This window comes from Raphanus sativus, chromosome 3 (assembly GCF_000801105.2).
Source record: "Raphanus sativus cultivar WK10039 chromosome 3, ASM80110v3, whole genome shotgun sequence".
NCBI classification, from domain to species: Eukaryota; Viridiplantae; Streptophyta; class Magnoliopsida; order Brassicales; family Brassicaceae; genus Raphanus; species Raphanus sativus.
The window spans coordinates 15,913,745-15,939,583 of NC_079513.1; the positions used below are offsets into that span (position 1 = coordinate 15,913,745).

Sequence of the window (25,839 nt, forward strand, 5' to 3'; positions counted from 1 at the left end):
GTCAGCACTAGACATAATGAATTTTTTCGATTTAACCCATAAATTATCCGCTCGTGACTTGTACATGTCGACCAAACTTCACATACATGTTGAACGTCCGATGCTCTGACCTGAAATATGCAAGAACGAGATCATCCGAGGAACGCTTTCCCGGATGGATGTTGGATGCTGGATAATATTTCCACGTAAGACTTTTGATGGACAGTAACACTTCACAGGATCGCGTAGGACCCACCCGCTGTCATGTTTTCATATTCTACAAAACTAAGGGCTGACTGGTTTTTCCGCTACCACCCGCAAATGCAGTTTTTGCGGTTCATAGCGGTTGTTGGCGTTTCGAAACAATCACAGAAAACGCTACAATCGCTTCAAATCGCTCCGAACCTCTTAAAATCAAAAGCTGGTTCCAGCTAGCGTTTGCGGTTGCGGGAGGGTAAAATTTTTTTAAAGAAAACAGAATAAATAAAAATATACTAAAAATATCCAATTAAAATTTTAAATTAAAATAATAGAAATTGTAAAATGTATACATATTATATTTCAATTTATATTATAAAATTTAAAACCAAAATATTTTCTATAAACTTTTAAAATTTAATAATATGATTTTATAAATATAAATTTTATATTTATCATATTATTATAATTTTTAATATTTTTATAATTATATAAAATGTAAATATTGTTAAATTATTATTTAACAAATGTTTCGTTCGGTAGTTTATCAGTCATAAGAGTCCCGCAAACGCAACAATTTCTAACCTTTGTACCAGTCGTACAAATCTCTAGAAAACGCTTAAAACTGTAACCACCCGCACCCGTAAACTTCTGCAACTACCAGTCAGGTCCTAAGTCCAATAAAAGAATGCCGCGTGTAACTTTTGATGTTCATGCACGTCCACGCTGTACTCGGATAAGGACATCCAGAGGAGGGAGAAAGAAGGACAGGAAACACTTTACACGCTTCGTGTGGTCCCCACATGATATCTTTCCTCTCTTTCTCTAAAACACATCCAATAAAAGACTACCACGTGTACCCTTTGATCTTATAAGCAGAGAGGATAGAGAAAGCGAGACTGGTAAAAAATCTAAGGAGATTTGTGTTTGGTGAGAGAGAGAGAGAGAGATAGCGATGAAGTCTGGTTTCTCCGCCGATGATTCCACCGATTCTTTCTGCCCACCACCACAACCATCACCACCACCGTCTCCGCCTCAAGCTCAGGGAGAAGGCTTGACCAGAAGTCAGTCGGAGTGGGCCTTCCAGATGCTTCTGGAAGAGATATCAGGGAGTTCCATCTCCTCTACTGACAACGCAACCGGACGCTCTTCTCCGCATGTCCAGTCTGAGTCGTCCGTTTCAAAACCAGAAGAACCTTCTTCTGACGACGTCGTCGAGATACAAAAGCCGCCGCACAATGGGAGTCGGAACCGTACTCCTTCTTCGTCATCTGTTGACGAGATGGATCCTAAATTCCTCGAGAGCAAGCTTGAACTCGCCTGCGCTGCCGCCGTTGCGCTTCGTGTTCGTCTTTTAATCCTTCTCTTACGTTTTTGTACAGAACCAAAAAAAAAAAAAAACTCTTTTGATACGGTTTTGGTTGTTTGGTTTTATGCAGATGGTGGGTACTGTGACGCCGGAATATTCGAGTGCATTGAAGCAGGTTTCTCCGGTTGGATCTCAAACTCAAGGTTCGTTCCCCTCTTTCTATTAACTCTCCTTGTTGCCTTCCTCTGTTTATTTGAGTATATGCGATAGTGACTCATTGATATAACCATTTTAAAAAAGAGAGAGTTACATGGACAGACACATTGTGTTTTTGTTTCACGCCAAAAGACACATTGTCTCATTGACACACTTTATTGTAACAGCTGTATTTTTTATCCCCAAACTACCCTAAATTTGTGTAACGATGAGATTGACTGAAATTGTAGGATTGATTTCTTTCATAACTAGTTAGGTTCTCTGGTTGTAATTAATGCTAAAGGTGTAAGTACAATCGGTGGTAAATGAGATAGGAAGAGAAGCTACACTTGTGGTCTGATCTAACCTAACGGTCAGGATTCAAAGTTTTAAAAAAACAAATATCTAACATACTTTATCAATCATTATTGTAAATTATAATATGCAAAAAAGTATTTATGCATAAAATAAAATAAAACTTTTTTTCTTGTACATTTTGATATCCATAATGTATATATTTCTTGTAAAAATTACAATAATATATATATATATATATATATATATATATATATACATATATATTTATGGATGAATGGTAAAATAGTGGATGAGAGATATGTGAATCTGTGGATAAAGTCTCGTGGATAAGGATTCATGGACAAGATTTTCAATCTTGCAAGAGATTTTGCAGACGAAGTCTCATGGACAAGATTGTGGATGGTGGTATATAGCTGAAAAAACTCTGTTTCTGATAATTTTATGTTTTAAATATTTGTTGATGTGAATAACTTGTTTCTTCTCAGCTTCTGTTTCTACTTTCCACAATACATTCATCCATGAAATACCTATATACATATTCAGGAGACACCATCCACGACACTCTAACCACAAAGAACTCATCCACAATAAATATATTTATATACCACCATCCACAAATCATCATCCATGAATCTTATAGATGATAGGAAAGTTTTCAGATATCTTTGAATCAGCACACATTCTCTCATGCATGGTTCATAAGATCACAAAGTCCAAGACATTATGCTTGAGCTTCCATTTGATTGTACAAAAACTTCAAACTCAAACAACCAATTGCATAGCTTCTTTATAAGAATGTTATATCCATAAGTATCTTGTCCATAACTATCTCGTCCACAAGAAATCATACACAAGTATCTTGTCCATAACTATCTCGTCCACAAGAAACACAAAAATCTAATTGCATAGCTTCTTTACAAAAGTGTTATGTCTACAAATATCTTGTCCATAACTATCTCGTCCACAAGAAATTAATACACAACAATCGTGTCCATAACTATCTCATCCACAAGTAAGACACTGTGGTCTTTTTCTGGTCTCTGCAAAATTTTAAACAAAAAGCAAGAGAGTTGAGGTTTGGATAGAGAAGATAAACTAGACTTAGGTAGTTGTTTTGATATCAGAATCTAACCTTCAATGTCATTGGTTGTTTGTGAAACTAAGCGGCAGAAAGAACAGGTGGCGGAATAAACACACAAAAATTGTTTGGAACAAGAAATAGAGAAAGGGAGACATGGATTCAGGAGCAATTCCTCTAATCTCCCTTGTCGAAGTGTCTAGATCGAGAATATATCAAAAGGGAGAAAGGGATTAGGTTTGGTCTCGTTCATGAGATTTACACGATTTAGAGATTTAGAAAAAAGTTTTAGCACATTCTATTTTTTCCAATTTCTGGATCAAAAGAAAGAGAAAAAAAACAGAGAAAGGGATTAAGGTTCTTCGAGAATGAGAGAGACACTTTAGAATTTGGGAATTATAATCTATTGTCATAAAAGAATGTATAGAAAAGAAGTTGGTCTCGTTGGTTTCGAGAAAAAAAAATAATTTAAAAAAGAAAGATAAATATATTATTTGCTAGTTCAGTTTCTAATTGGTTTTCTAGTTAGAGAATGTAGTCAAGCTCACTTACATACTAGTTAAAGGGTTTATTGGTCAATTTAGCATGAAAAAGTGCCTTCATTATCCAATGTGTCTGTTAAGGTAATTGGAAACTTGAATTGTGTCTTTGAGAGTAAAATTCTCTTTAAAAAAGGCTCTGTTTATTTGAGTATGCGATAATGACTCATTGATATAACCATTTTAAAATAGGCTCTGTTTATTTGAGTATGCGATAGTGACTCATTGATATAACCATTTTAAAATAGGCTCTAGCTTTTTCAGCTAAATAGCCACCACCATATCGATTCTCTTCGGTACCCTATGGACTTTAGTGTAGTCTCCTTCAGTACTGTTTTTTTTTTCTTTTTTTTTGACTAAAAAAAAAATGTAGCCCTTTTTTTCACTTTCACATTTTTACATTTTTTTTTCATTGTTACATCTTGTTTCATTGTGCTATGTTGTATGAGTTTGTAGATTCTGCATACTCAATACTATACTCATTCTGCTAGATCCTTTTTTTTTCAGATAAATAGTCACCATCATATTGATTCTGTTCTGTACCCTATGGACTTCAGTGTAGTCTTCTTCAGTACTGTTTTTTTTTTTCTTAAATTCATTTTTACATCTTGTTTCATTGCGCTATCTTCTATGAGTCTGCATACTCAATACTATACTCATTCTGCTAGGTCCTTCTTTTCGTTTTTTTTTTTCCGTTTTGACATGAAATTGGATTTTTTATACATTTTAGGTCCACAAATGTCGCCTGCTGTTTCATCCGTTAGTGATGCTCCCTCATTGGACACCCAGAAACAACAGGATATTCAGTCCAGGCTAGCTACCAGTGTTTCAGATGATTCTGATGACGACGATCCTGATGGAGAGACGGTCACAACAGTAAATGCTGATGATCCTACCGATGTAAAGCGTGCTAGGAGGTATATATATGTCTTGAGCTTCTTTGCTACTATTCACAGTAGGCTTCTATCTTTTGTTTAGTTAGTTGTTAGTGCCGTTTCTGACTTTTAGTTTTGGTAATATTTATTCACAGGATGCTTTCAAACCGAGAATCCGCTAGGCGCTCTAGAAGAAGGAAGCAAGAACATATGAGTGACCTTGCTTCACAGGTCTCCTGCATTACAATAGCTGCTCATTGCATGAGAAGTAGTAATCCAAGGATTTACACAAACGTTTTACCTTATTTTTTTTGTAGGTTGGTCAATTACGCGATGAGCATTCAACTTTGCTTAAGCGTCTTGGTGCCATGAATCAGAAGGTTAGCACCGCTGTTGTCGATAACAGAGTCTTAAAAGCTGAACTCGAGACAATGAGAACAAAGGTATAATTTTTTGCTCTTTATCTCCTGCAAGCCTTCAAGTTGTTTTATGATCCTCACTACTTTTTCCAAAACTTGTGTAGGTGAAGATGGCAGAAGACACTGTGAAAAGAATGACAGGAATCAACCCTATGGTCTTGGCAACGCCCTACAGCGTAAGATTCGATAGGACACTGATGGATTCTTCTCAGCCAAACTTGAATCAGCCCGATATGATTCCAAATCAAGGATCAGATAACGAGAGCTTTGCAAGCAACACGGTTGTTACTTTGGAAACCAGTTGCATTGCTTTTGAAACTCTGCCGCATTGGGATCTGGAAGCAGGGGAAAATAAACCGCAAGAGTGAAATGAGCTGGATTTGAGATATAACTAGGTAGTACTAGTGACTGTCTGGTTATAGTTTACTATGTGAGTCCTTGTTCAAGATGGTTTCATGCTTATTGGTTTTTGCAATTTGATGACTTACAGGATGCAACTTGAACAAATGTGGTGGATGGAGCCAAAAAGTGGAGAAAAGGTGTGTTGTTAAATCATTGTTGGACAATTTAATTATTGGAAACAAATCGTATGGAACAGGAAAAAAAACTACAAGTGTTATCAAATGTTGTGTAGCCTTTTACTTTGGGTATGATTATGACAGATCCTGATTTATATGGTACTTCGATTAGAGTTTTATTGCTATCGCTATCGCTATCAGACATCTTAAGTTCTTAACAACTCCATTCTCTTGTTTAGAGGAGTGACTGGGCTATATTCAGTATAGCAATTAGCAAAGTAGCAACTGAAACACATTATGGATCAGTATACTCTACAATGATCCATTCTTAGTGTTAAGTGTTAACTGTCAAGCAAGTGAAGATCAATCTCACAAAAAATGGCTTTCAAATCTCATAAAGAATAAACACAAAATAGGTTAGATTATAGTTACAGAATCTTTGGAGTGGGGTCCTATCCTATTCATGACTCTTACTAATAGAGGATGATTGTCTGCAGTAGTTTTTGGTTTTTGATTTTCTAAAAACTATTTTTTATCCAATCATGATTTTAGTAAAGTATATTCGCTATTTTTTAGGAAACTAGTTTTTCTTTTATTTACTGTTTTGTGCTTAAAAACCAAAATCCTATTTTGTTTGGTTTTTGCCAACGACAACTAATATTTTTTTTTTGCAAACAAATATTAATTTTTGAAAACATCTGCTATATAAAATCTGCAATTATTCTACAAAAATACTTGAATAAAATAACAAAATTATAATCTTGACAAATTAAAATATTGGAGTTTTTGGGTAGATTGATTTTATAATTATTTAATTAATATTTTATACTATAAAATCTATATAAAGTTGATTAAATTTGTTACTTATATTATTTAAAATCTAGCTATTAGTTTTTATTTTAAATATTTGAATTACTTAAATTTTAGGTATTTTTGACATATTTTTAAAAAGTATAATTATTTTAATTTTGTTTAATAAAAGCCAAAATTGAAGTTTCTATAGTTTTTGAAAAAACTTGCGTTTATTTTTGATTCTTTTCTTTTTTATTAAAAATTAGTATATTTATGCATAAATATAGGAAAATAAATAAAATAATAACTACTATAAACAAACAAGGTTTAGTAAAACATTTGTTTAAAATTATATTAAGAATATTTTTGACTCTGTCAATATAATTAAAAAAAATATTTAAAATTTAACTCTATGTAAATTTTATATACTTTGTTAATAGTCTGTATGCACTGTTTATTAAAACTTGTGATATTATATGTTGAAATAATTTTAAGTCTAAAAACTTATAAGTAATTTAAAAAATAACAAACAAATTTAAAATAAACATTTAATAAAGTTTTAGAAAAACAAAAGAAATGTAAAAAACAAAATTCAAAAAAGAAATCTAAAATTAAAAACCAAAGTATAAATATTTATCAAATAAGATTTATTATTACTTTATTTATTTTAGTGATAATAATAATATTTTTACTGTTTTTCAAAGAATATTTTATATTACGCTGAAAAACAAAAGTCTAATATTACCATTCAATTTTTTTGAAAATCTAAAATTTACTGTAAATCAAATGCCAAAAACTAAAATCCAAAAACCATGTAAACAATCATGACATAAAACTTTTTAGAGTGAGTTTTGAAAGAAGGTGTTAGTTGATAAACTCTGTTAGAACTCAAACTCTAACAAGTTTAATATCCAGACTCAAAATTCATACTCAAATTCCATCTAAAAAATATACAGATTCCAATATGTTCTAATTTATAAAAATATATCTGAAGAGTACTAATCCGAATATATAAGATGTTACTAAACATGTAGGTTACTGACTAACCCCATCTACTTGAATAGATAGTAAACTTGAAAATTTAAATACTGAAAATTTGAATTATCCGATGGGAATCTCAACAGATATCCTAAACATGTGGGATAATAAAAAAAAACCCACGTGATTAAATAGTAATTATTACTATTATTTATTAACAGTTTAATCCTGCTGGTTATTGGCTTAAAAACTAACCTCTCTGAAGTAGAATAAAGTTAAAACAAGAGCAGAAGAAGAAGAATCATTTCATGTAAAAACAGCAGCCGCCCAAATCTCTCTGTGCGACACGACTTCTCTAAAAGCCCTAACTAACTAATTCCAAGGAAAGGAAATGGCGGATACGCCATCGAGCCCCGGCGGCGGAGAAAGCGGCGGTTCGGTTAGGGAGCAGGACCGGTACCTACCGATAGCTAACATAAGCAGGATCATGAAGAGAGCTTTGCCTCCCAACGGAAAGATCGGTAAAGATGCTAAAGACACTGTCCAAGAATGCGTCTCTGAGTTCATCAGCTTCGTCACCAGCGAGTATTATTATATCTTTCTTCTCTCTTCAATCTCTCTCTGCAAACACACAAAAAAGTTCTGTTTTTTTTTCTTTCCATTTGAATTTAGATTTTTTTTTTAGCTTAGAAAGTCTTTAACTTTATCTGAATTTCGATTCTATTCTTGCTTATATGGAAGTTAGTAGTATGAATCTGTTTTGTTGTTCATTTTAAGACATAAATGTGGTTTTGCATCACGACATGTTATTACAATCTGTGAAAATAATTAAATTTATGTGTTCCTTCTAGATATGCTTGGCTTTTAGCTCCTTTCTACCATCTGAAGTTTTTAGTTGCAGAAACTTGGCTTCTGGCTTTTTTTTTGATGGTCTTATGTTGATTAACTAGACTGTATAATGGAAATGTTATATGTTTTTATTTTATTTTTTATAACTCTGATCCCCAGGGCCAGTGATAGGTGTCAGAAAGAGAAAAGGAAAACTGTGAATGGTGAGGATTTGTTGTGGGCAATGACAACGTTAGGATTTGAGGATTACTTGGAACCCTTAAAGCTATACCTTGCGAGGTACAGGGAGGTAAGCTTCGTATACTCCTTTTCTGCTTTTAAGCTCTCTTGCTAACGCGAGACTGATTCGGTCTTCTTTTCATTTTCCATGTGTATGTATGGTTGGTTGCTGAAACAATCCTTTGCTGATTTGCAGTTGGAGGTAAATAAAAATCCCATATGCCACCCATTTCAACTTTTTCTATTTATTTTTACCCCTCCAAAAGAAGCTCCCATTTCACCATTGGTGTGACTGTGTCTTACGTCTTGTTGGCAAATTTATGACAGGGGGATAATAAGGGCTCAGGAAAGAGCGGGGAGAGTAACAATAGAGATGCAGCTGGGGGTGGTTCCGGTGAAGATTTGCCGGTAATAGAGAGTCCAATGCTACAAACTTTCTGTATCTTTTTCTTAATTTTTGTTTGTATTCTTAGCTCTGACTTGTTCATCTTTGATTACACAGAGCTGGTGAGGCGAAAAGTTTCAAGTGAACTCTTTAGAAATAAAGAACAACACCAACATGATCAAGTAATTCCTCTTGTCTATCACACCCGGTTTGTGTATACCTTATGAAGAACATAGTGTATATGCACATCTAGTTTCTATATCCAATCTTTTTACATATCTTAAAAGATTTAACTTTAGACTAACTTACCAATGTAAAATCTGCTGATCATGGTTGATGTTTGATTGTTATTATTGTTTTATAAAGTATTAGTTTAGCTGGAAGCGTATCCCACTATGCCTTATCTAACGTGGAGTTCTCTAAAATATGTGCAGGGGATAGTAGAGATCAGTGTTGTTGTCTTACATTTGAGCTGATGGTCGAATTTCGGTTATGTGATAATTTGAGAATTTTGGTTATCTGTTTCCGGTTTAGTTGGTTGTAGTTGAAGATATGAGAAGTATTTGAAAGTAGAAAAATTTTCTCCAAAAAGCATCTATCATCTCTTTAACTTCGTTTTATGGATTTCAAAAACTGAAGGTTAACGGACAAGATCTCATGACCGACTGTTACAACTAGTATTATGTTTTTTTTTTTCTTTGGCTTTGTGACCAGTTGTTATGAAAATTTACTGCGATCCATATACATACACTTTTCGTTATCAGACCATGGATTAGAAACAATTTACTGGATCAACATTTTTTACATATACAACTGAACGTTGTTGTTTCATCGTAATATAAGCTATTCACCAGCAAAAGTTAACGAATGTTTTTAGTAAAAAAAATGGTCTACATTAAAATTACATTTATTGCAGTTGATTTGAAATTGTTTCTGGAGAGTAAATGGAATGCTTAAATCACGCAAATACCATTTTCAAATCTGTCTCTCCTTTAAATTCTCTCCTATGGTAAGGCCTCTTTGTTACTGTTCTTTCAAAAAATCAAGAAATTCAAAAGCACAATGGATTCTCAAGAAGCAGGTTCATCATTGAGTACTACACTCATTTGTTTTATCTCCTATCTAAAATCTCTTTTTCTTTTTCATAAGTTTGATCATGTTTTTTGAAACATTCTCTCTCACTTTGCATAGCAGGAAGACAAAAGGTTGATATTGAGCAGCCGGTAAGAGATAAAGAGAGTGAATGGAATCATCGGAGAAGCTTGGCATGGGACTCAGCCTTCTTCACTACCCCTGGTTTCTTCTCAATCTCCTTAATGACTACTGTGAAATTCAAGAACCTCAAGAACACACAGTAGCTTGTTTACACAATGCCAACGATTTTTTACACCTTTGTTTTCTATTTTGTTGTAGGAGTATTGGATCATGAAGAGTTGTTTGGGAGCTTAAAACTTGGTGAGAATGAGATTGACGTAAATCAGAAAGACTCCATCAAGAAGACACTTCTTCCTTATGTTTCTTCTGAGATCGCTACTCGTCCAAGTTTTGCATGGGACAATGCTTTTCTAACCGAGCCAGGTCTCACATTTTCAAAAACGTTACTCCACTCTTTTTATAACATTTATCACAGTTTTGAAAAATAGTTAGTGTCTACTATATTATTAAAATTTGTTAAATATTCTAATTAGAAAAAACACTAATTCATGTGTGATCCGCCTACGACTCTTTTATATTGAAAAACTAATATTTTATTATTGGTAAGGTGTTCTTGATGCGGAGGAATTGTCTCTAGTGAACAACGGTTTCACTAGTAACACTCAGCCTCGTACCTCTGCTGATTCCATGACGACAGCAACTGAAGGAAGCAGATTCTCTGTGTCGAGCATTGAGCTTGATCTGTTTAACGACCTGAGAGCCTCTTTAAGTAATGTAAAGCAGAGGGGAGCTAAAGAGATCCAGTGCAAGTTACCAGATGGAAACAAGGTAAAAAATAAGCCCTAATTAAGATACTTAATCTTTTCTCAGTTTGCTTTCATCTAAATTTAACATATCTGTTTTGTTTTTCAAGAGGACTAAATGGTATAAACTGAAAAGTCAACGTTTGAGTCTCATTCCTCAACCAAAAGTCTATCCTTCTTCATCTTCAGTCTCCAAATCTTTGACTCCTCGTCAAGCTAAACCTGAGAAGAAAGTTGTTGCGAGTGAACAAGGTGAGAACGTGATTCTTTTTTTCTTTTTGTGTTCTCTTCAAGAGGAGAAATATCAATGGCTTTATATGAAGCTTAACATCTTCTTTTTGGTGTGAAGGGAATAAGGGATCAAAATCTATCATACGATCATCGTATAAAGGGAAGGATTCGACATCATCATCCTCTGGTCTGAGGTTACCATTGCCAAAGATGGGATTCTTCGAGTCGGTATGCTTCTAAAGAAAATATATTTTACAAAACTTAGCAAAATATATATGTCTTGTGGTTATGAAGAAAATCTATAACTTTTAATTAATACAACAGGAGAATGATGGAGACAAAGAAAACAAAGAACCAAACGCTTCTGCAAACAGAAGAAGAAGACACAAGTCCAAACTTGAGACGCTTTCTTCACAAGAAAACCTCAGCGTTTTGGGCCAACGCAAAACGCGAAAGTGAAACGGGCAATAGCGAATATACTTTGGTCTTGTGTGCGTTGCAAGGGATCGTTTGCGATATTGCTAATTGAGTTAGTGTTTCTTGTTGGATAAGTTAGCTGTCTTGTCTTTTTTTTTTAAACAGCCGGCGATAATTACAAGTTGTCGATGAATGGATATCTTACTTTATTTTAAGATACTTTCTCAGTGTATTACATCGAAGCTCTTTCCTCCTTTTTTCCTCTTATGATTTTTTTTATGACCTTCCTTGTTATGTTTCTCAAGCATCTTCTCTTGTGCTAGCTCGTTACCAAACCCAGAGCCTACTTGGATTTCTCTTTGACCATCCTCCATAGTCAACAATGTATATTAAAGTTCTTTTTTAATATTTTGAGTGCTTTGAACTAGAATTTTGGTTTTGTTAAAAAACATAAATTTTGGTGATGAATTGCAAACTTAAGTCACAAGAATTGGGTCACCGAGTTCCTCACCTCTAACCGTAGGAAAAGAAAGTACAATAGCACAAGCACATGATCGATATGTTTGTGTTTCTCAAGTAATAAAGTAGAACATGCATTTGGCTATTATATATATGTGACAAGAAGTGTAGAAATGTTCAGATTATAATTTTTCAAAAATGATCCGCAACTTATAGGCAGGCTGCAGCAACAGGTTTAGCATAATTGTTTTTAAAATTATAAAATAAATTATGCGATATTTTTTTATTATGCAATAATTTAAATATATTTAGAACATAATGAAAATTTTATACGAAATATAAGAGTACAAAATTTTTATTTGAGCGCAGGCATTATGAATTTTTAAAAATGTCAGACTAGCACTGATAGCAGTAGAAATTTTGCTAGCCAAAAGTAAGAGGATTCGGCAGGAACAATTTTTTATAGCAAAGGATAGATTTTTATTATTTAGCAAGAAGGCAAGAGTTTTTATTACAAGCCCAGTGAGAAACAGCAAAAGCTAACTCAGATGAAAACTGTACATGAAGATAATTAATTTGATGATCATCCCACGAGAACGTAGATAGCATAGATGATCCCAGGGATGTAACCCAACAAAGTAAACAACAAACATATCCAGAACTCAACCTGCATTCATGAGATCATGTAATAATGAATTACGAGACATGAAAGTATTTAAACTATTGATGTAATAAGATTACTGCTTACCCCACAACCATACCGAAGGAATACACCGACGGGAGGTAGAAGAATCGCCAGAATCACTTCCAGGAATGTCTCTGAGCCCATTTGTTTTAGATTAGGGAAGAAGTGAAAGTGGTGAGTGGGTTTAAGAAGTAAAACAGGAGATGGGTATTGGACACGCGTAGTTCTTGCAGTATATCACGTACCACGTGTAGATGTCTTAGAGATGATTCACTCATAACAATGTGGCCTATATATGTGTTGCGACCTTTTCCAGTAAAAATACAGAACACGTCAAATCTCTGCTTACTTCATAACTGTTTTCACTACATCGACGGGATCTTAAAGATATTCAAGAGAAGTGACTGATGATATTGATGTTTTTGATAAGTATGATAGGTATTGCTAATGCTTAACTTAGAAAATAAATAATCCGCTTCAAGTATGATAGGTATGATAAGTATGATAAGTATGATAGCATTAGCAATATAGACTCGAGTATTGCTAATGCTTAACTCGAGTCTGTTAGTTATTATCCGCTTCTTGTAAACAAGTTTTGATTTTCACTTATCAAATTAATTGTGACATTGTTTTAGTGATTAGTGACACATGATAAATTAGAAAATAAATAATTAGGACACAGACCAATCGAGTACAACCGATAGATTTTTCGATCATGAAAAAGCTTGTCAATATCTCAAATATATATTTTTTATTTCCTTCTATGAAAATTTTTGTTACAATATTTTTTTTTTCATTTGTATTTATCTTAATGTATAAATATGTTGTTTCCATTTCCAAATAAGTATGTTTACTTATAATTTCTTTATAACAAAAAGTTAGTATAGTTCATCCATAAGACTTATTATGTGTTTTTAATTTACTAAAGTTTGTCATTGTATTAAAAATACAACATTTTATTGGTGTCTGACAAAAAAACATGCAACAACAACAACAACAAAAAATCAGATGTACAGTAATTTGATAGTAACAAGAAAAACATTTTACATTTACGATTCTATAGAGGTTTCACATTGACCTACTAACACAGAATGAATATGAAACATCTATGGTCTTTCTCCTGGGAGAGTACGAAGTGAGAAAGAAAGAAAAAAACAGAATACATTGGACAAAGTCTCCTCAAGAAAACTAATTCTAAGTAGCCCATACATATCCACAAATAGTTATGCTTCAATCAAATTAGAAAATGTACAAAGAATTATTAGAATTTAGAAAATGGTGGAAACGGAGATGCTTGTTTTGTTTCTTCAACTCACCTTTAAACCCATTTTGCCAAATCCAGTGTCTTGCATCATCTCCACGAACTCACTGTAATCTATTCTTCCATCCTGACAAAAACCAACACACACACACAATTATGGAACCATTTAAGCAACAATGGTGCTTCTATGTAATTGTTAAAAGCAAGAGCAAATCTTTATGTACATTGTCCTTATCAACTTCACGTAAAATGTCGTCTAGATGAACATCAGCTAAGCCAAATTGATTGCAACCTTGCTGGAGCTCTTCTCGAGTTATATAACCACTTCCATCTTTATCAAAGTAAGAGAAAGCTGTGAACAAATGGTCTTCTTTCTGTATTTTGTTTAAATGCACCATCGCTGCTATAAACTCTCCATAGTCTATAGTCCCACTGTTATCTATATCCGCCTGCAAATATATTTTTCCAAATTATTTGATAGCTTTCATATATGATATAGTAAAAGCCAAGTAGAGTATATCATATAGCAAAAGTAGATAAGTGAGACTTACTGCTTGCATTAATCCTAATATTTCTGAATCTTTAAGGTTAGCACCAACTCTATCCAAACCCTTCTTGAGTTCTTCGAGAGTGATGTGTCCACTATTGTCTGTATCTATCATCTTGAACATTTCCTTTAGTCCTGCTATCTCTTCCTCTGACAAGCTTTCTGCTATCACCTGAATAAATGCATGTTGCGACAAGATAAAATGGTCAGTGATATAAGTGAGCTCAGAGCTGGTTCCAGCAGGCAAATCCAGATGAAACATTGGTCTTAAGTCCTAAAAAATTTAAGAAATAATATATACAGACATACATAGATACCTAATTTGTTAAAAATTTATGTACTAATTTCTAACTAAATTGTATATGGTTCCAAAAAACTCAAAATGATGTCAACTTATATGGTGGATCTTTATAAGGAGAGGTTTTTATGTGAGTTTACTGATGCTTAGTATTTATATTAATAATTGTTCACCTTGATAGCAATTTTCTTGAGCTTGTTCATTGCAGAAAACTGTTTCAAACGACTGAGAACAGCAGAATCAAGAGGTTTATCAAGAGCAACACCGTCCACTCGAGCCCAAGGATGGCCTGCAACATAATTAATATTTGTAAGTAGTTCTGTGCTAACACTTTCTGATTCTAAAAGAACACTAACAGAGAACTTCATGAGCTGTCATTCGCTTCTTGGGGTCTCTGATCAGCATCCGACGAACCAAATCTTTTGCGCTTTCTGATACGCTAGGCCATGGTTCTGACACAAAATCAAGGTCACCTTTCAAAACCTGTTCAAAGATGCCTTGTTCCGTTTCTGACATATCATAACAATCAATCAGTCTCTAGTACCGTTTGAACATTTTTGTAAGCATGAATCTAACTGTTCTCATACCATCCCAAAACGGAGGGACACCACTTAGTAAGATGTATATAATAACTCCAGCACTCCAAACATCACATTCATGACTATAATGTTTCTTTAAAACTTCTGGAGCCACATAGTAAGGGCTCCCAACTACATCACTGAATGTTTCTCCTGTTATGGAATCACATGATCAGAACATGAAGGTTAAGTGTAGAATCCAAAGATATCAATTACAAGTAATTAAATACAAGAACATTAGACCATCTGCATCAAACTTTTGAGAGATTCTCCTATTAAAATAATATTATTAGAGACTCTAGTTGAGAGATCCTCACTGCCGATGCCTTTACCTGGTTTAAAGAACACAGAGAGACCAAAGTCTATAGTCTTGAGTGCGGCTTCTTCATCTCCACTAACAAACAAGAAGTTCTCAGGCTTAAGATCACGATGCATCACACCAAGAGAATGACAAGCTTCAATAACACCAACAATGGTTCTTGCAAGCTCAGCAGCTTTTCTCTCCGTGTAATGACCTCTCTGTATGATCCTGTCAAACAGCTCTCCACCTGCACAAATCTCCATCACGACATGAACACCTACTGCGTCCTCATAAGCACCAACGATCTGAATCACGTTGGGATGTCCAGACAAATGGTGCATTATCTGAATCTCTCTTCTCACGTCTTCTATATCCTCAGGGGTCGTTAGTTTCCTCTTGGCGATGGTTTTGCAAGCGAGTTCTTTGTTTGTCTTCTTATCCACGCAAAGAAACGTCGTCCCGAATTGTCCTTGACCTAACTTCCTCCCCACGCTATAGATCTCCTTGAGATTCTCTGTCTTCCTCCCGAGTACTGAGTCTATTTGTAGACCCGCGCTAGCCATTCGTTTCATGTGTGCCTCTTTCTTAGGCTTTGGATTCTCATCGTTGTTAATACATTTTGGTGCGTCTTCGTTGGCCATTTTCACCGGAGGAGGTGGTGTGCTAGGAGTTGGCACCGTCGCTGGAGATTGATCCAAGGCGGAGGAAGCGTTGTCGCCGCCATTAACGCTCTTTTTCTTGCTACTCTCGTCCTTGTTGCTCTCGAGGCTCTCGTCTGGTTTCTGATTGCGCCAAACAGCCGCGCTAACGGATTGAAGGAACCCATTAGGGTTCAGTTTCGGACCCGTGCATGTGTTTCCCATTCAAACCCTAGTTTTGTTTCTCGTTCTCCTTCTTTCTATATATCTCTCTCTCTCTCTCTCTCTTTCACCTTCTCGCGATCACCGTTTCACCACCACTCATCAACGCTTCCGTCGAGTTCTTGATGTGTCTTAAAATCGACACGAGGCCAATTAAATAAAGAAACGTGAGATGACCACAGCCTACCTATATGGGAACAGAGTTGATATTCTCGCTTATGCATGCAGTTTCTCCTTCTACACGCCGGAAGCTGAATTCTTGATGAGAAATTTTGTGGAATTTCTTGAATTTGGTGGAATGGTTTTGCTCCCGAGAAAATCTCATGAGCTGATGCTGATCAAAGGAGGAGGGGAAGATGAAATGAGAGAATGAGGATGATGAACAATTAGTGGTCATAATTTCAAAAAAAAACAACAAAAAACAAAAAAAAAATTAGTGGTCGTATAGCATCCGTACGTCTATTATAAACAACTTTTTGAGCCTTGTATTTTGTTTCCTTATTGAAAATAATGAAATGAACTGGTTTTGTCTATGTTTCATTTACATTTTGCTCATTACATATATATGGACAAGTATATCTAGTCTTATTTTGCATAGATGTATTTTATAATCTTAGGTTGCATATAATGTATTTGTATAGTTTTTGGCTTTTATGGTATGGAGCTTAAAAGAGGTTGTAGAATTGGAAACAAAATGAAAAGACGAGGAAAGATGAAGATCGACTCGGGGATAAGCTAAATTGGTCATACAACCGATGCGCATGACTGAGAAGGGCCTAGTGCAAATGTGCAATCGAGTAGAAGTCTCAGCTCAGACTTAACAAATGAGAAAACAAAAGCAATTGGCAAATAATACATGAGGAACGAAGATAAAAAAAAAATTAGGATGAGTGATGTGTAAATTAGGCCTAGGAAAAAAAAAGGAACCAAAAATCCCAATCGGAACGGAACCAATATATCTGAAGACAAGACTAAACCGAAACTCTTAAATAGTTGAATGGTTCTTATCATTCTATACCTGAAAATAACCGAACCAACATCAAACCAAAAACCGAATAAATATCGATATATATGTATATATATATATATATAAATTAAAAATCTATTAAAATTATCCAAAAATATTTGAAGAAAACTAAATTATTATAAAGTGTTTGAACTATCCGAAAGTATTTGAATATTTAATTCAAAACATTTAAAATAAAAAAAATATCTGAGATTTTTATTCGAACCATTCTAATTATTCGATATTTTGGCCAAATACATGATATTTTACATGAACGCTCGAACTACCCAAAATAATGAACTGAAACCACGTAACCATATGAGAACCACATTTTCATGGTATTTTCTGATTTCTAGTTGTACTGTCCTAACCAAACTTGAAATTATCCAAATTAAACCTGAATCGAAAATATGCCATATAGTAAAAGGATCTTTGAGCCTTTTATCCGAACTATCAGGTACTCAAAATACCCGAACATAACCTATTGAAATGCCCATGGGTAATGTGAATAACAACTAGTTACTGTTAGAATTAAAATTTTAGCACCCCTACTTATTTTGATCCTTATCTGTTCTTTTTTTTTTGAGAAACGCTCATATGTTCATAATTTCATTTTCATTAAACACCTCTCGTATAATTATATAGTCTAAGCTAACAAATGTTTTCATACGATGTCTTAAAAATACATCAATTGATGTAAATTTTTATTTTAAAACCACGTCATGTTTGGTAAGTCTATAGTAATAAATTATCATAACGTATCCAGAACATCCTAAAATTTCTAACACAACTTGATTTGTCTTATCAAAGGGTTGTCAAAAAAAAATGTCTTATCAAAGGAAAAGAAAATATTAACTAGTGCTGTATTTATTTATAATGTATGGGAAATGGCAGAATTACAAATAGTTTGTTTTTGAGAAACAAATAGTTGTTTTTACCACAAAAAAGTTGTTTTTTCTCATTATTTTTGTTTTAATTTAAATAAGTTATGATGATTGAAGAAGTAAATGACTAGTAACCGATCATCTGAATCGTCTGTTCGTTCCAAAACATTTTAGACTGCTTCACCATCTCAGACCGTTCTCCCATTATCCTCTCCTTCCAATACTCTCTGCATCTGCAAAAATATTATGCACAAATCATATTTACTGAGATTTAGAATTCTTATATACTGACGTCCATGGATAGAAAAATGTGAGTGTCTATAGTATATCAACTTCGAATAATCTTATACCACCTCAAGAAAAAAAACACAGAAACAATTTTGAAAGTCTTTATGATAAATCCAAACTTTAAGCTTTTAGTAATTTGAAGTACAAGAAATTCGTTAAAAACTTCACATTCTAGTAATTAACCAAATGAAAACATTAGTTATCTATTAGATATATAAAATAATCAATTCAAAATTTAATTGACATATATACTGGTTTGTTGAATCTAAACTAGAGATTTATCTCACCGTATCTTTAACAGAAGGTGGAGCTCGATCATGTGAACTGCTTCCGCATAAACTCCAACCTGCATACCACATGTAACAATCAACACCTCAGTATAGATAATGGAAACAAAAATTGAGAGAAGAAAAATGTTTAATGTTGCAAGAATCTAAACAAACCTCTCTACATATGGGACATTTAGAACATTGCGGTGCTGCTTTAACGCCTTGGAAAATCATTACAGAAGCAGCCGAGCATGCACACGCTTTACAAAATATGTGACCACATTTTAAAGCGTAGGGATTGAATACCGTTTCCTGCCAAGAAATCAACAGTAATTATTAATCTTCACCTCCATGTGAGAAAATGATTTAGACATGTAAAAATACATTTGCTTATGATTTTTCTTTTCATTTTGTTACCAGGCAGATTGCGCAAGTTAGATCAAACTCGAGCTCTGTTGTGTTAGGCAGCATGAGTTTCATCACTGGCTGATCTTCGTTGAGATTTTCACATGAGACGCGGCCAAAAGAGTTCTTAAAGTTTCCAACTTTGTCAAGCCCAGAGTTAAGATAAAAGGCTCCAAGTTCTATGAGCCAAGGTGAGTGCAAGAGCTCTATACGCTCTGCTCGCATTTTCAACTTGAAATTCTTACCATTGTCTGAGCCATGCACCTGAAAACATTTTAAAACCAGTTTAACAATCTTGCCCATTTTTCCAAATACATTATTTCTTTCTTTGTAATAAACCTAACCTTGTCATATTTCTTTAGGATTTTACGGATGGCAATAGCATTCATTGTTATGTATTGGATCAAGATTTGACCCTCATGGATTAAAGCTTGTTTTTCATCCGTGAAGCATCTGCGTAGACGCATTATGTATCTTTGCATCCCAGTGGCTACATGAAGATGGAGAAGATGCCTAACTCTTGACTTGAAGAATCCTGCTACGTCAGAAGCCTCCTTCATCAGCTCCTTGAAGAACATCTCATCACAACCTACATTGTAAGAAAATAAAACGCTCGACATGTAAACAATATGAAATATTTTCACAAAACCCCCCAATTGATTGCTGCTTCCCCACTAATAAGGCCAGAGCTACTACGTCTTGTTGAGTGTGCAACTGGTTCAATTGAAGAGATACAAGACCGGCCATTATAAAATGAGAATTTTCCATGGGGGTGATCAACTGTACTCTATGATATATACCGTTTTAGTTAACAAATCTTTTAAACTCGAAACCAACTTCATATATATCATATTCTTTTTATACTTTTCTAGATCTATATGCTCAGGTAAATGATCAAAAGGAGTAGAGCCACAGGCTTGAGCACAGCTATGTAATAGATCGTTCCCCCCATTATCTATGGACTGTCGAACTAAGATTACAAATGTGAAAAGGGGAAGAAGAGAGGGGACACGGAGAGAAGTTATACATACAAGGGCAAGATTGGCATTGGCATGAATCAGACAAAGTAGCTGATGAGATGATGTGTTGTTCATCATCCGATCTTGTGGAGTTACATGTAGTCTTGCATTTCTTTAGCACTTTCTTGAGTTTCTTATATTCAACATGACGACATTTTTCTAGGAACCACTCCTCTTCTCCCTGTAGATATTCGGTGAACGTCTCTCCAAACTTCATCTTCTCATATAGTACACAAATCTCAATCTAAGATTTTATATGTATGCCACTATGAGATACTTTCAAATCAAGCAAAGATATTATTTATTGTTCTCAAAACGAATTGACTATTGCTTAAATAGAGAAATATCGCCAAGACAAAGATGATCGGAAAATATTTATAGCAAATTACCTATTGAAAGTAGGAGATCTGGAGGGATCAAGATGATACCTGGCTGATGAAGAAAAAAATCTTTTCCTTTTGAAGTCTCTTTTAAATTTATTGTGTACTGGACTTCCTATTTTTAGGGTTTTGTTTCACCTTTTCAAATGGTATTTTTAGGGTTTTGTTATACAGACAAATCTAAGCAAAGTTGCTTCGTGTACCTCCTCAATAGCTTCGTTTCAAACGGCATGCCACTTACGTGTTCGAGAGAGCCGAGAAAGCGCGTCCCCATGAATGGTCCAACGAATTGCATATCCCATTGTCCAATACTTATTTACTATATAGTCTCTTAATTTTCTTGGTGTAGCGTTAAAACCGAGTAACACAACAATGAAACTCTCACATACCACGATTCATTTATCCTCCAAATCAATCTTACATTGTATTTATGTAGATTCTTTAACCACAATTATGGAAATAACTTTATACGTTGGGTTATTGTATGTTTAACTCCTGTATGACTGAAAAACCCCAAACGTGAGATATGGCCAAGAGAAAGGAGATTAGCCAATTAATTAACTAGTGAAAGTATGAGATCTGGAAGCATCAAGATGATAGCTGGTTGATGAAGAAAAATCTTTAACATCCTTGATTGTGGTATTACCAAAGTGCACTAACATTTTTGGATATTTAACTATTTAAAATTCATGAATTAAGTATACTTGATTTGGAGTAGTGAAATGGTATATTACCTTATAAAAAGTGATTTGCGGTATCACGCAAGTAAAACCAAAATACGAGAAAAGTCATGTGGTGATAGCATGGACGGTAAACAAGATTTCTGGGTTTCGAAAAAGTAGCTAACGTACTGCATGCATGGAATGGGACCCATGGTCGAATGAATGGTCGTTAGAAAGAGCGTTATCAGCGGTATCAAAGCCAAATCCAGACGATTGTGGAATCAGTGAGAGGGCTCATACTAACATAGCGCGCAACAGAGACAATTTATTTTGAGAGAAGGTGAATTAAACATCGTCCCGTTTTGTAGCATATGAAAATGTTTAAAAATTGATTTGGTTACATATATCATTAAAGTGCACTTACCTTTTCGAGTATACATTATTTATTTAAAACTTATGAGTTAAGTATAACTGAATTAGAGTAGTGAAAGGATAAATGACGTATTCGGGAGTGATTCGCGATATCATACGAGTGATGACAAAGCACGAGAATGACCATGTGGTGATTGCAGAAACATTTAACAAGACCTTTTAGACCTCAGAAAAAAATGCACTACCTGTTGCATGGAATGGGACTCAGAAGCCGAATGAATAAGCATGGAAGGCTAATCAGCCATGAGCAATCGGCACATTACAAAATCTCTTCCCTTTGAAGTCACTTTTCAATTTATTGTGTATTGGACTTCATATTTTTAGGGTTTTGTTTTTCAACAAAAGATTACTTCTTCTGTACCAATTTAAGTGGTTTTTATTTTATTTTAAAAATAAGTGAGGTTCTCAATAGTCTAGATATAATTTAATGTCAATTGAAATCTGGGATAAATTATAAAATAGTGTATATATTTGTAATTGTTCGAACTAATTTTATACAACCAAGAAAAATTGCTTAAAATTTTGTATTTCAATAATCTTTGTTAAAAAAACCGCAAAACCCACTTAAATGAGATAAGAGATTATATTAATACTAAATTTTAAGTGCAAACACAAAAGTATATAAAATATTTATCAGTGGATTCTTTTTCAGATTTTCAAGAACGGCTTGATATTGTTTGGCATTTGTCCAGAACAAAATATCGTCTTGAGTCAACACTTTACCAACTAACTATAGTTATTTATTTATGATTTTCTCATTAGTGGTGATTCACTATGACTCCAAAAACATATTGTTAAACTTCAAAAAAGTAATTAATCTAGGATCATCGTTCAGAAAAAAAACAATTATTTTCGGGGCCAACAGTAAGCATATAAAATAATAAAGGGGTTTGTAACTAGTTATTACTCTCACCACATGGCATCCACCTTCCCCCTTAATTAATTGGGCAAAAAAGGTTGACCATATCCCATTAACTCTCTAACTGCTGACATTGAAATTTATGAAAATTTTAATTAATTGGGCTAAAAAGGTTAACATATAACAATTGCATCAATAATTAAAACAGGTTGGGTGTGGATTAAATTAAAACAATAGTTAGATCCGCGCAGATGTTTATTTTTATAAAATAACAAAAAAGATTTACATCACAAAATATAATGATTGTACAAACATACGTTCATATGGATTTTACCGATTTATAATATATAACATTTATGATAGATAGATGATTTTTAATTGTCTATAATTTGTTGATTAATCATATTTTGGATGAATACTTAATCAATTAAACTGATATGACATATACGATATTCGTCAACTAATAATTTTAATTATATTAATTTTTTTGATGTATTTGTTTATAAATTAAAATATCAGGTACTATGTTTATGTATACTAATTAAATCTATCTTTCTAAAATAAAATATTTTGTGTCAAATAAAATTTACTTTTGTTTTGAAATAAAAAATTATATATATATATATATATTTCTAAGTTTTTTATATACCAAATAAATTCCACTTCTACGTTTATTTTGAAGAAAATAATAAATTAAAATTTATTTGTTGTATTATTATAATTAAAATATATATGTATGAATAATATTAATCATCAGATTATTTAACGTATATTTGAAAAATATTTTTTCATTTATAGCTTATATTTTGTGTGAAATGAAAAAATGTGAATATATAGTGGAGTTCATTGGTTGATGCTGTAGCTTTAAATTTTTTGATTTAGAAAACAAGCTGTTAGTTTTTTTCTCTGGCTTTAATTTTTTTTTGCTGCAGAGTTATTTTCAAAGCACTTAATAAAAGCTGTAGAAATTTTGATTTTGAAAGCTTATATATTTCATTTTCTAACTTTTTGCTGTAGCTTTAATTTTTAAATGTAAAGCATGATTGTTTTGAAAAATTGTTTTAGAAAGTAAAATGGCTGTCCAAAGCACTTACAACCAGTACCAATCAATCCTAGTGCTTAAAGATTGTATATCACATCTTAAACACATGTATTTAATTTTATTGTAAAAATTGGTTAGAGAATAATCATATTAGAAAATAATTGTAAGTTTGATTAGAAAATTTCTTATATATTAAAAGAAAAGTATTGCAACATTTTTTTTCTAGACATGTGTCATCACCACAATCATTCTTAGAATACTTATAAAAATATGTTAATCAATCTAAATATATAATAAGTTTTTATTAAGTTAATCATAAATTAATTATTAACGTTCTTCATTGTTTCCTTATATAAGAAAACACAGAATTGCCTAGTGTGGCCGCTTAAGTGTATATGTCAATTATGATTTTAAATAATAAATATTTGATAAAAATTAGTCTATTATCTATCATTTCTTAAAATTATAACTTATTAAAATAAAATAAATAACTACATAAACTATATAATAAAAATTTAGATTTTTATGTATATGTTATATTTTTAATTTAAAAACGACTATAAATAAACAAAGTTGTTAAAACATTTACATGAGTTAAAATTTCAGTTATAACAAGATATAAGTGATTACAAAATTATATAAATAGGAAACTTATTTAATAAATACTAATATATATATATATATACCATATAAAAATACATACTTATTTTCATTTCGAAATTTGCTTTGATTTTTTGAGAAATAATTTGAAAAAAATACTGACAACTTGATATTTATATTTTAAACTTTGCATTGAATGTTTTTAAAGTTAGAAATTATTGAAACTATTAAACATCCCACAAAATTTTTTGTTATTATAAAAAAATACAAATGATCAAAAATAGAAAAAAATTAATTGGATTAACAAAATTTATTTATACCAATTTAATTATATACGTAACAATTACTGAATTCTTAATTATTCAATATATATTTATTATTCATATGTAAAAACTATAATACGTAAAAATAATTTATATATAATATTTATTCTGTGGAAGACGCGGATCTTAGCCTAGTATATTCTAGTAAAATGATGGAGTTGTAGTTAATTAAGAAGTTAAAACTTGTTGGATTAAACATGTTTTATATGAACTGCATATGAGTCATTAGTAAACGGGGGAGCAATATAGATGTGACGTAGAAAATATATTAAAATGTAGATATTCTTGCAATACCAGAATAAGCATAAAGTTAAATTCCATTTTTATAAAATAAACAAAATATTAAGGATATTAGTATATATATATATTATTCAACTATATTGAGCCCACTTTTACAAATGAATTATTTTTTCGTGAAATTTCAAATTTATCGATCTATCTATCAGAAGAATTAACATTTACAATTTGATTAGAGGTTATAGAAAGAATAAGAGTAAGAATATAACTTATACATCCATGTCTATATTGTAAGAATTAATAAGCTGAAACCACATTTTTAATAAACTTGCGTGTTGATGCTTAGGGCTGTGTTTCAAAGACCAATCATGTTTCTCATTGTCTTATATCTGTATCACCTTCTGGAGTTGATGATCCATAGATATCCATTGCGTTCCTTCGAAATTTTATATGTTTCTGTCAAATGATAATCTCGAAAGTTGACAAACAGAATATTGTTTCTTTAATAACTAATCAAAATTCACCACACTACTAATCTGATTCATTTTATTTTATTTTATTCTATTTTTACCCTGTTTGACTACTTATATTTGAAACTCATAGCTGCTTAGACCGCATGGCAGGAAATATGTATCTAGTGATTGTATTAAATGAGGAACATCCCAAGATTTAAATATTTGTATTTTCAAAACTGATTTGGTTGAATATATGTGGTCCAAATTTGGACGTGATAAATAATACAACTGAGTTTCGATGTTTCTTTTAAGTTATTATCGTTTATTTTAGTAATCTTTGTTTTTATGTTTTTTTTATGTTTTTATTTTAAAATTTATGTTTCAAATGTTATCTTTAACTATATTTACGTAATGAATAATTATTTTAGCTTCAATAAAAAATGCTTAATAATTTTTTTATTTAAGAACTCTTAACTTAAGAAATCCCCCATTAATTGGAGGATTAAAATTAGGAGTTTCTTAAGATAAACTTTTAACTTAATTTTAATACTAAAATATTGACTAAAATCCCACTTGGGAGTTATTGCAATAAACATGCTCATAAGACTATCATTAACCCTAGTCTTTTAACTGGGATTCTTAATTCAGTTAAAAGATTGTTCTTAGTTTTTCTTAGATTTTAACTAAGAAAAACCAAGAATTGTCTCTTAAATAAAAGATATAAAAACCGTT

General features: G+C 32.6%; 6 protein-coding genes across 7 annotated transcripts; 3 read left to right on the plus strand and 3 right to left on the minus strand.

Annotated features, from left to right (window-relative positions):
• The first annotated feature begins 1,086 nt into the window (after window positions 1–1,086).
• Window positions 1,087–5,628, plus strand: LOC108844664 (basic leucine zipper 25). 2 transcript variants are annotated; one of them, XM_018617949.2, is made up of 7 exons: window positions 1,087–1,522; window positions 1,617–1,689; window positions 4,347–4,533; window positions 4,647–4,722; window positions 4,809–4,934; window positions 5,015–5,305; window positions 5,401–5,628. In XM_018617949.2, exons 1-6 carry the CDS (start codon window positions 1,133–1,135, stop codon window positions 5,276–5,278), a joined length of 1,116 nt encoding a protein of 371 aa, XP_018473451.1. In that variant the 5' UTR covers window positions 1,087–1,132; the 3' UTR covers window positions 5,279–5,305; window positions 5,401–5,628. The 2 variants fall into 2 exon arrangements, with proteins under 2 accessions (XP_018473451.1, XP_018473452.1); XM_018617950.2 differs by having other exon boundaries at window positions 1,620–1,689.
• A 1,771-nt stretch (window positions 5,629–7,399) lies between these two features.
• On the plus strand, window positions 7,400–9,348 carry LOC108829255 (nuclear transcription factor Y subunit B-1-like). The gene is made up of 5 exons (XM_057004655.1): window positions 7,400–7,783; window positions 8,207–8,468; window positions 8,594–8,674; window positions 8,769–8,833; window positions 9,086–9,348. Exons 1-2 carry the CDS (start codon window positions 7,590–7,592, stop codon window positions 8,379–8,381), a joined length of 369 nt encoding a protein of 122 aa, XP_056860635.1. The 5' UTR covers window positions 7,400–7,589; the 3' UTR covers window positions 8,382–8,468; window positions 8,594–8,674; window positions 8,769–8,833; window positions 9,086–9,348.
• Window positions 8,602–11,440, plus strand: LOC108829254 (uncharacterized). The gene is made up of 9 exons (XM_018602916.2): window positions 8,602–8,674; window positions 8,769–8,833; window positions 9,568–9,732; window positions 9,846–9,947; window positions 10,065–10,229; window positions 10,414–10,634; window positions 10,720–10,861; window positions 10,959–11,068; window positions 11,165–11,440. Exons 3-9 carry the CDS (start codon window positions 9,714–9,716, stop codon window positions 11,297–11,299), a joined length of 894 nt encoding a protein of 297 aa, XP_018458418.1. The 5' UTR covers window positions 8,602–8,674; window positions 8,769–8,833; window positions 9,568–9,713; the 3' UTR covers window positions 11,300–11,440.
• Window positions 11,441–12,299: 859 nt separating this feature from the next.
• LOC108829256 (low temperature-induced protein lt101.2-like) lies at window positions 12,300–12,545 on the minus strand. The gene is made up of 2 exons (XM_018602919.2): window positions 12,465–12,545; window positions 12,300–12,383 (listed from the first exon to the last, which is right to left on the minus strand). The coding sequence occupies exons 1-2, from the start codon at window positions 12,543–12,545 to the stop codon at window positions 12,300–12,302; spliced, it is 165 nt and encodes a 54-aa protein (XP_018458421.1).
• Window positions 12,546–13,426: 881 nt separating this feature from the next.
• On the minus strand, window positions 13,427–16,566 carry LOC108828864 (calcium-dependent protein kinase 20). Its single transcript, XM_018602533.2, has 7 exons — window positions 15,418–16,566; window positions 15,095–15,238; window positions 14,864–15,016; window positions 14,681–14,796; window positions 14,214–14,381; window positions 13,887–14,111; window positions 13,427–13,789 (listed from the first exon to the last, which is right to left on the minus strand). Exons 1-7 carry the CDS (start codon window positions 16,247–16,249, stop codon window positions 13,709–13,711), a joined length of 1,719 nt encoding a protein of 572 aa, XP_018458035.2. The 5' UTR covers window positions 16,250–16,566; the 3' UTR covers window positions 13,427–13,708.
• A 1,570-nt stretch (window positions 16,567–18,136) lies between these two features.
• Window positions 18,137–20,765, minus strand: LOC108845302 (probable E3 ubiquitin-protein ligase BAH1-like). The gene is made up of 6 exons (XM_057004650.1): window positions 20,130–20,765; window positions 19,443–19,687; window positions 19,111–19,362; window positions 18,868–19,005; window positions 18,712–18,770; window positions 18,137–18,369 (listed from the first exon to the last, which is right to left on the minus strand). Exons 1-6 carry the CDS (start codon window positions 20,332–20,334, stop codon window positions 18,264–18,266), a joined length of 1,005 nt encoding a protein of 334 aa, XP_056860630.1. The 5' UTR covers window positions 20,335–20,765; the 3' UTR covers window positions 18,137–18,263.
• Between the last annotated feature and the right edge of the window lie 5,074 nt (window positions 20,766–25,839).

Excerpts from the sequence above, each read along its gene's own strand:
- LOC108829254 (XM_018602916.2), top strand. Across the intron at positions 10,230-10,413 it reads TGCTTTTCTAACCGAGCCAG|GTGTTCTTGATGCGGAGGAA; the intron begins GTCTCACATTTT and ends ATTATTGGTAAG. Across the intron at positions 10,862-10,958 it reads AGTTGTTGCGAGTGAACAAG|GGAATAAGGGATCAAAATCT; the intron begins GTGAGAACGTGA and ends TTTGGTGTGAAG.
- LOC108829256 (XM_018602919.2), bottom strand. The coding sequence starts at position 12,545 with ATGGGCTCAGAGACATTCCTGGAAGTGATTCTGGCGATTCTTCTACCT. Across the intron at positions 12,384-12,464 it reads TCCTTCGGTATGGTTGTGGG|GTTGAGTTCTGGATATGTTT; the intron begins GTAAGCAGTAAT and ends TCATGAATGCAG.
- LOC108829255 (XM_057004655.1), top strand. The coding sequence starts at position 7,590 with ATGGCGGATACGCCATCGAGCCCCGGCGGCGGAGAAAGCGGCGGTTCG. Across the intron at positions 7,784-8,206 it reads ATCAGCTTCGTCACCAGCGA|GGCCAGTGATAGGTGTCAGA; the intron begins GTATTATTATAT and ends TCTGATCCCCAG.
- LOC108828864 (XM_018602533.2), bottom strand. The coding sequence starts at position 16,249 with ATGGGAAACACATGCACGGGTCCGAAACTGAACCCTAATGGGTTCCTT. Across the intron at positions 15,239-15,417 it reads CTCTGTGTTCTTTAAACCAG|GAGAAACATTCAGTGATGTA; the intron begins GTAAAGGCATCG and ends ATTCCATAACAG. Across the intron at positions 14,382-14,680 it reads TCAAGAAAATTGCTATCAAG|GTGATAGCAGAAAGCTTGTC; the intron begins GTGAACAATTAT and ends GCATTTATTCAG.
- LOC108845302 (XM_057004650.1), bottom strand. The coding sequence starts at position 20,334 with ATGAAGTTTGGAGAGACGTTCACCGAATATCTACAGGGAGAAGAGGAG. Across the intron at positions 19,688-20,129 it reads CCAATGCCAATCTTGCCCTT|GTTGTGATGAGATGTTCTTC; the intron begins GTATGTATAACT and ends CTTACAATGTAG. Across the intron at positions 19,363-19,442 it reads TCCTAAAGAAATATGACAAG|GTGCATGGCTCAGACAATGG; the intron begins GTTAGGTTTATT and ends AAATGTTTTCAG.
- LOC108844664 (XM_018617949.2), top strand. The coding sequence starts at position 1,133 with ATGAAGTCTGGTTTCTCCGCCGATGATTCCACCGATTCTTTCTGCCCA. Across the intron at positions 1,523-1,616 it reads CTGCCGCCGTTGCGCTTCGT|ATGGTGGGTACTGTGACGCC; the intron begins GTTCGTCTTTTA and ends GGTTTTATGCAG. Across the intron at positions 4,723-4,808 it reads TGAGTGACCTTGCTTCACAG|GTTGGTCAATTACGCGATGA; the intron begins GTCTCCTGCATT and ends TTTTTTTTGTAG.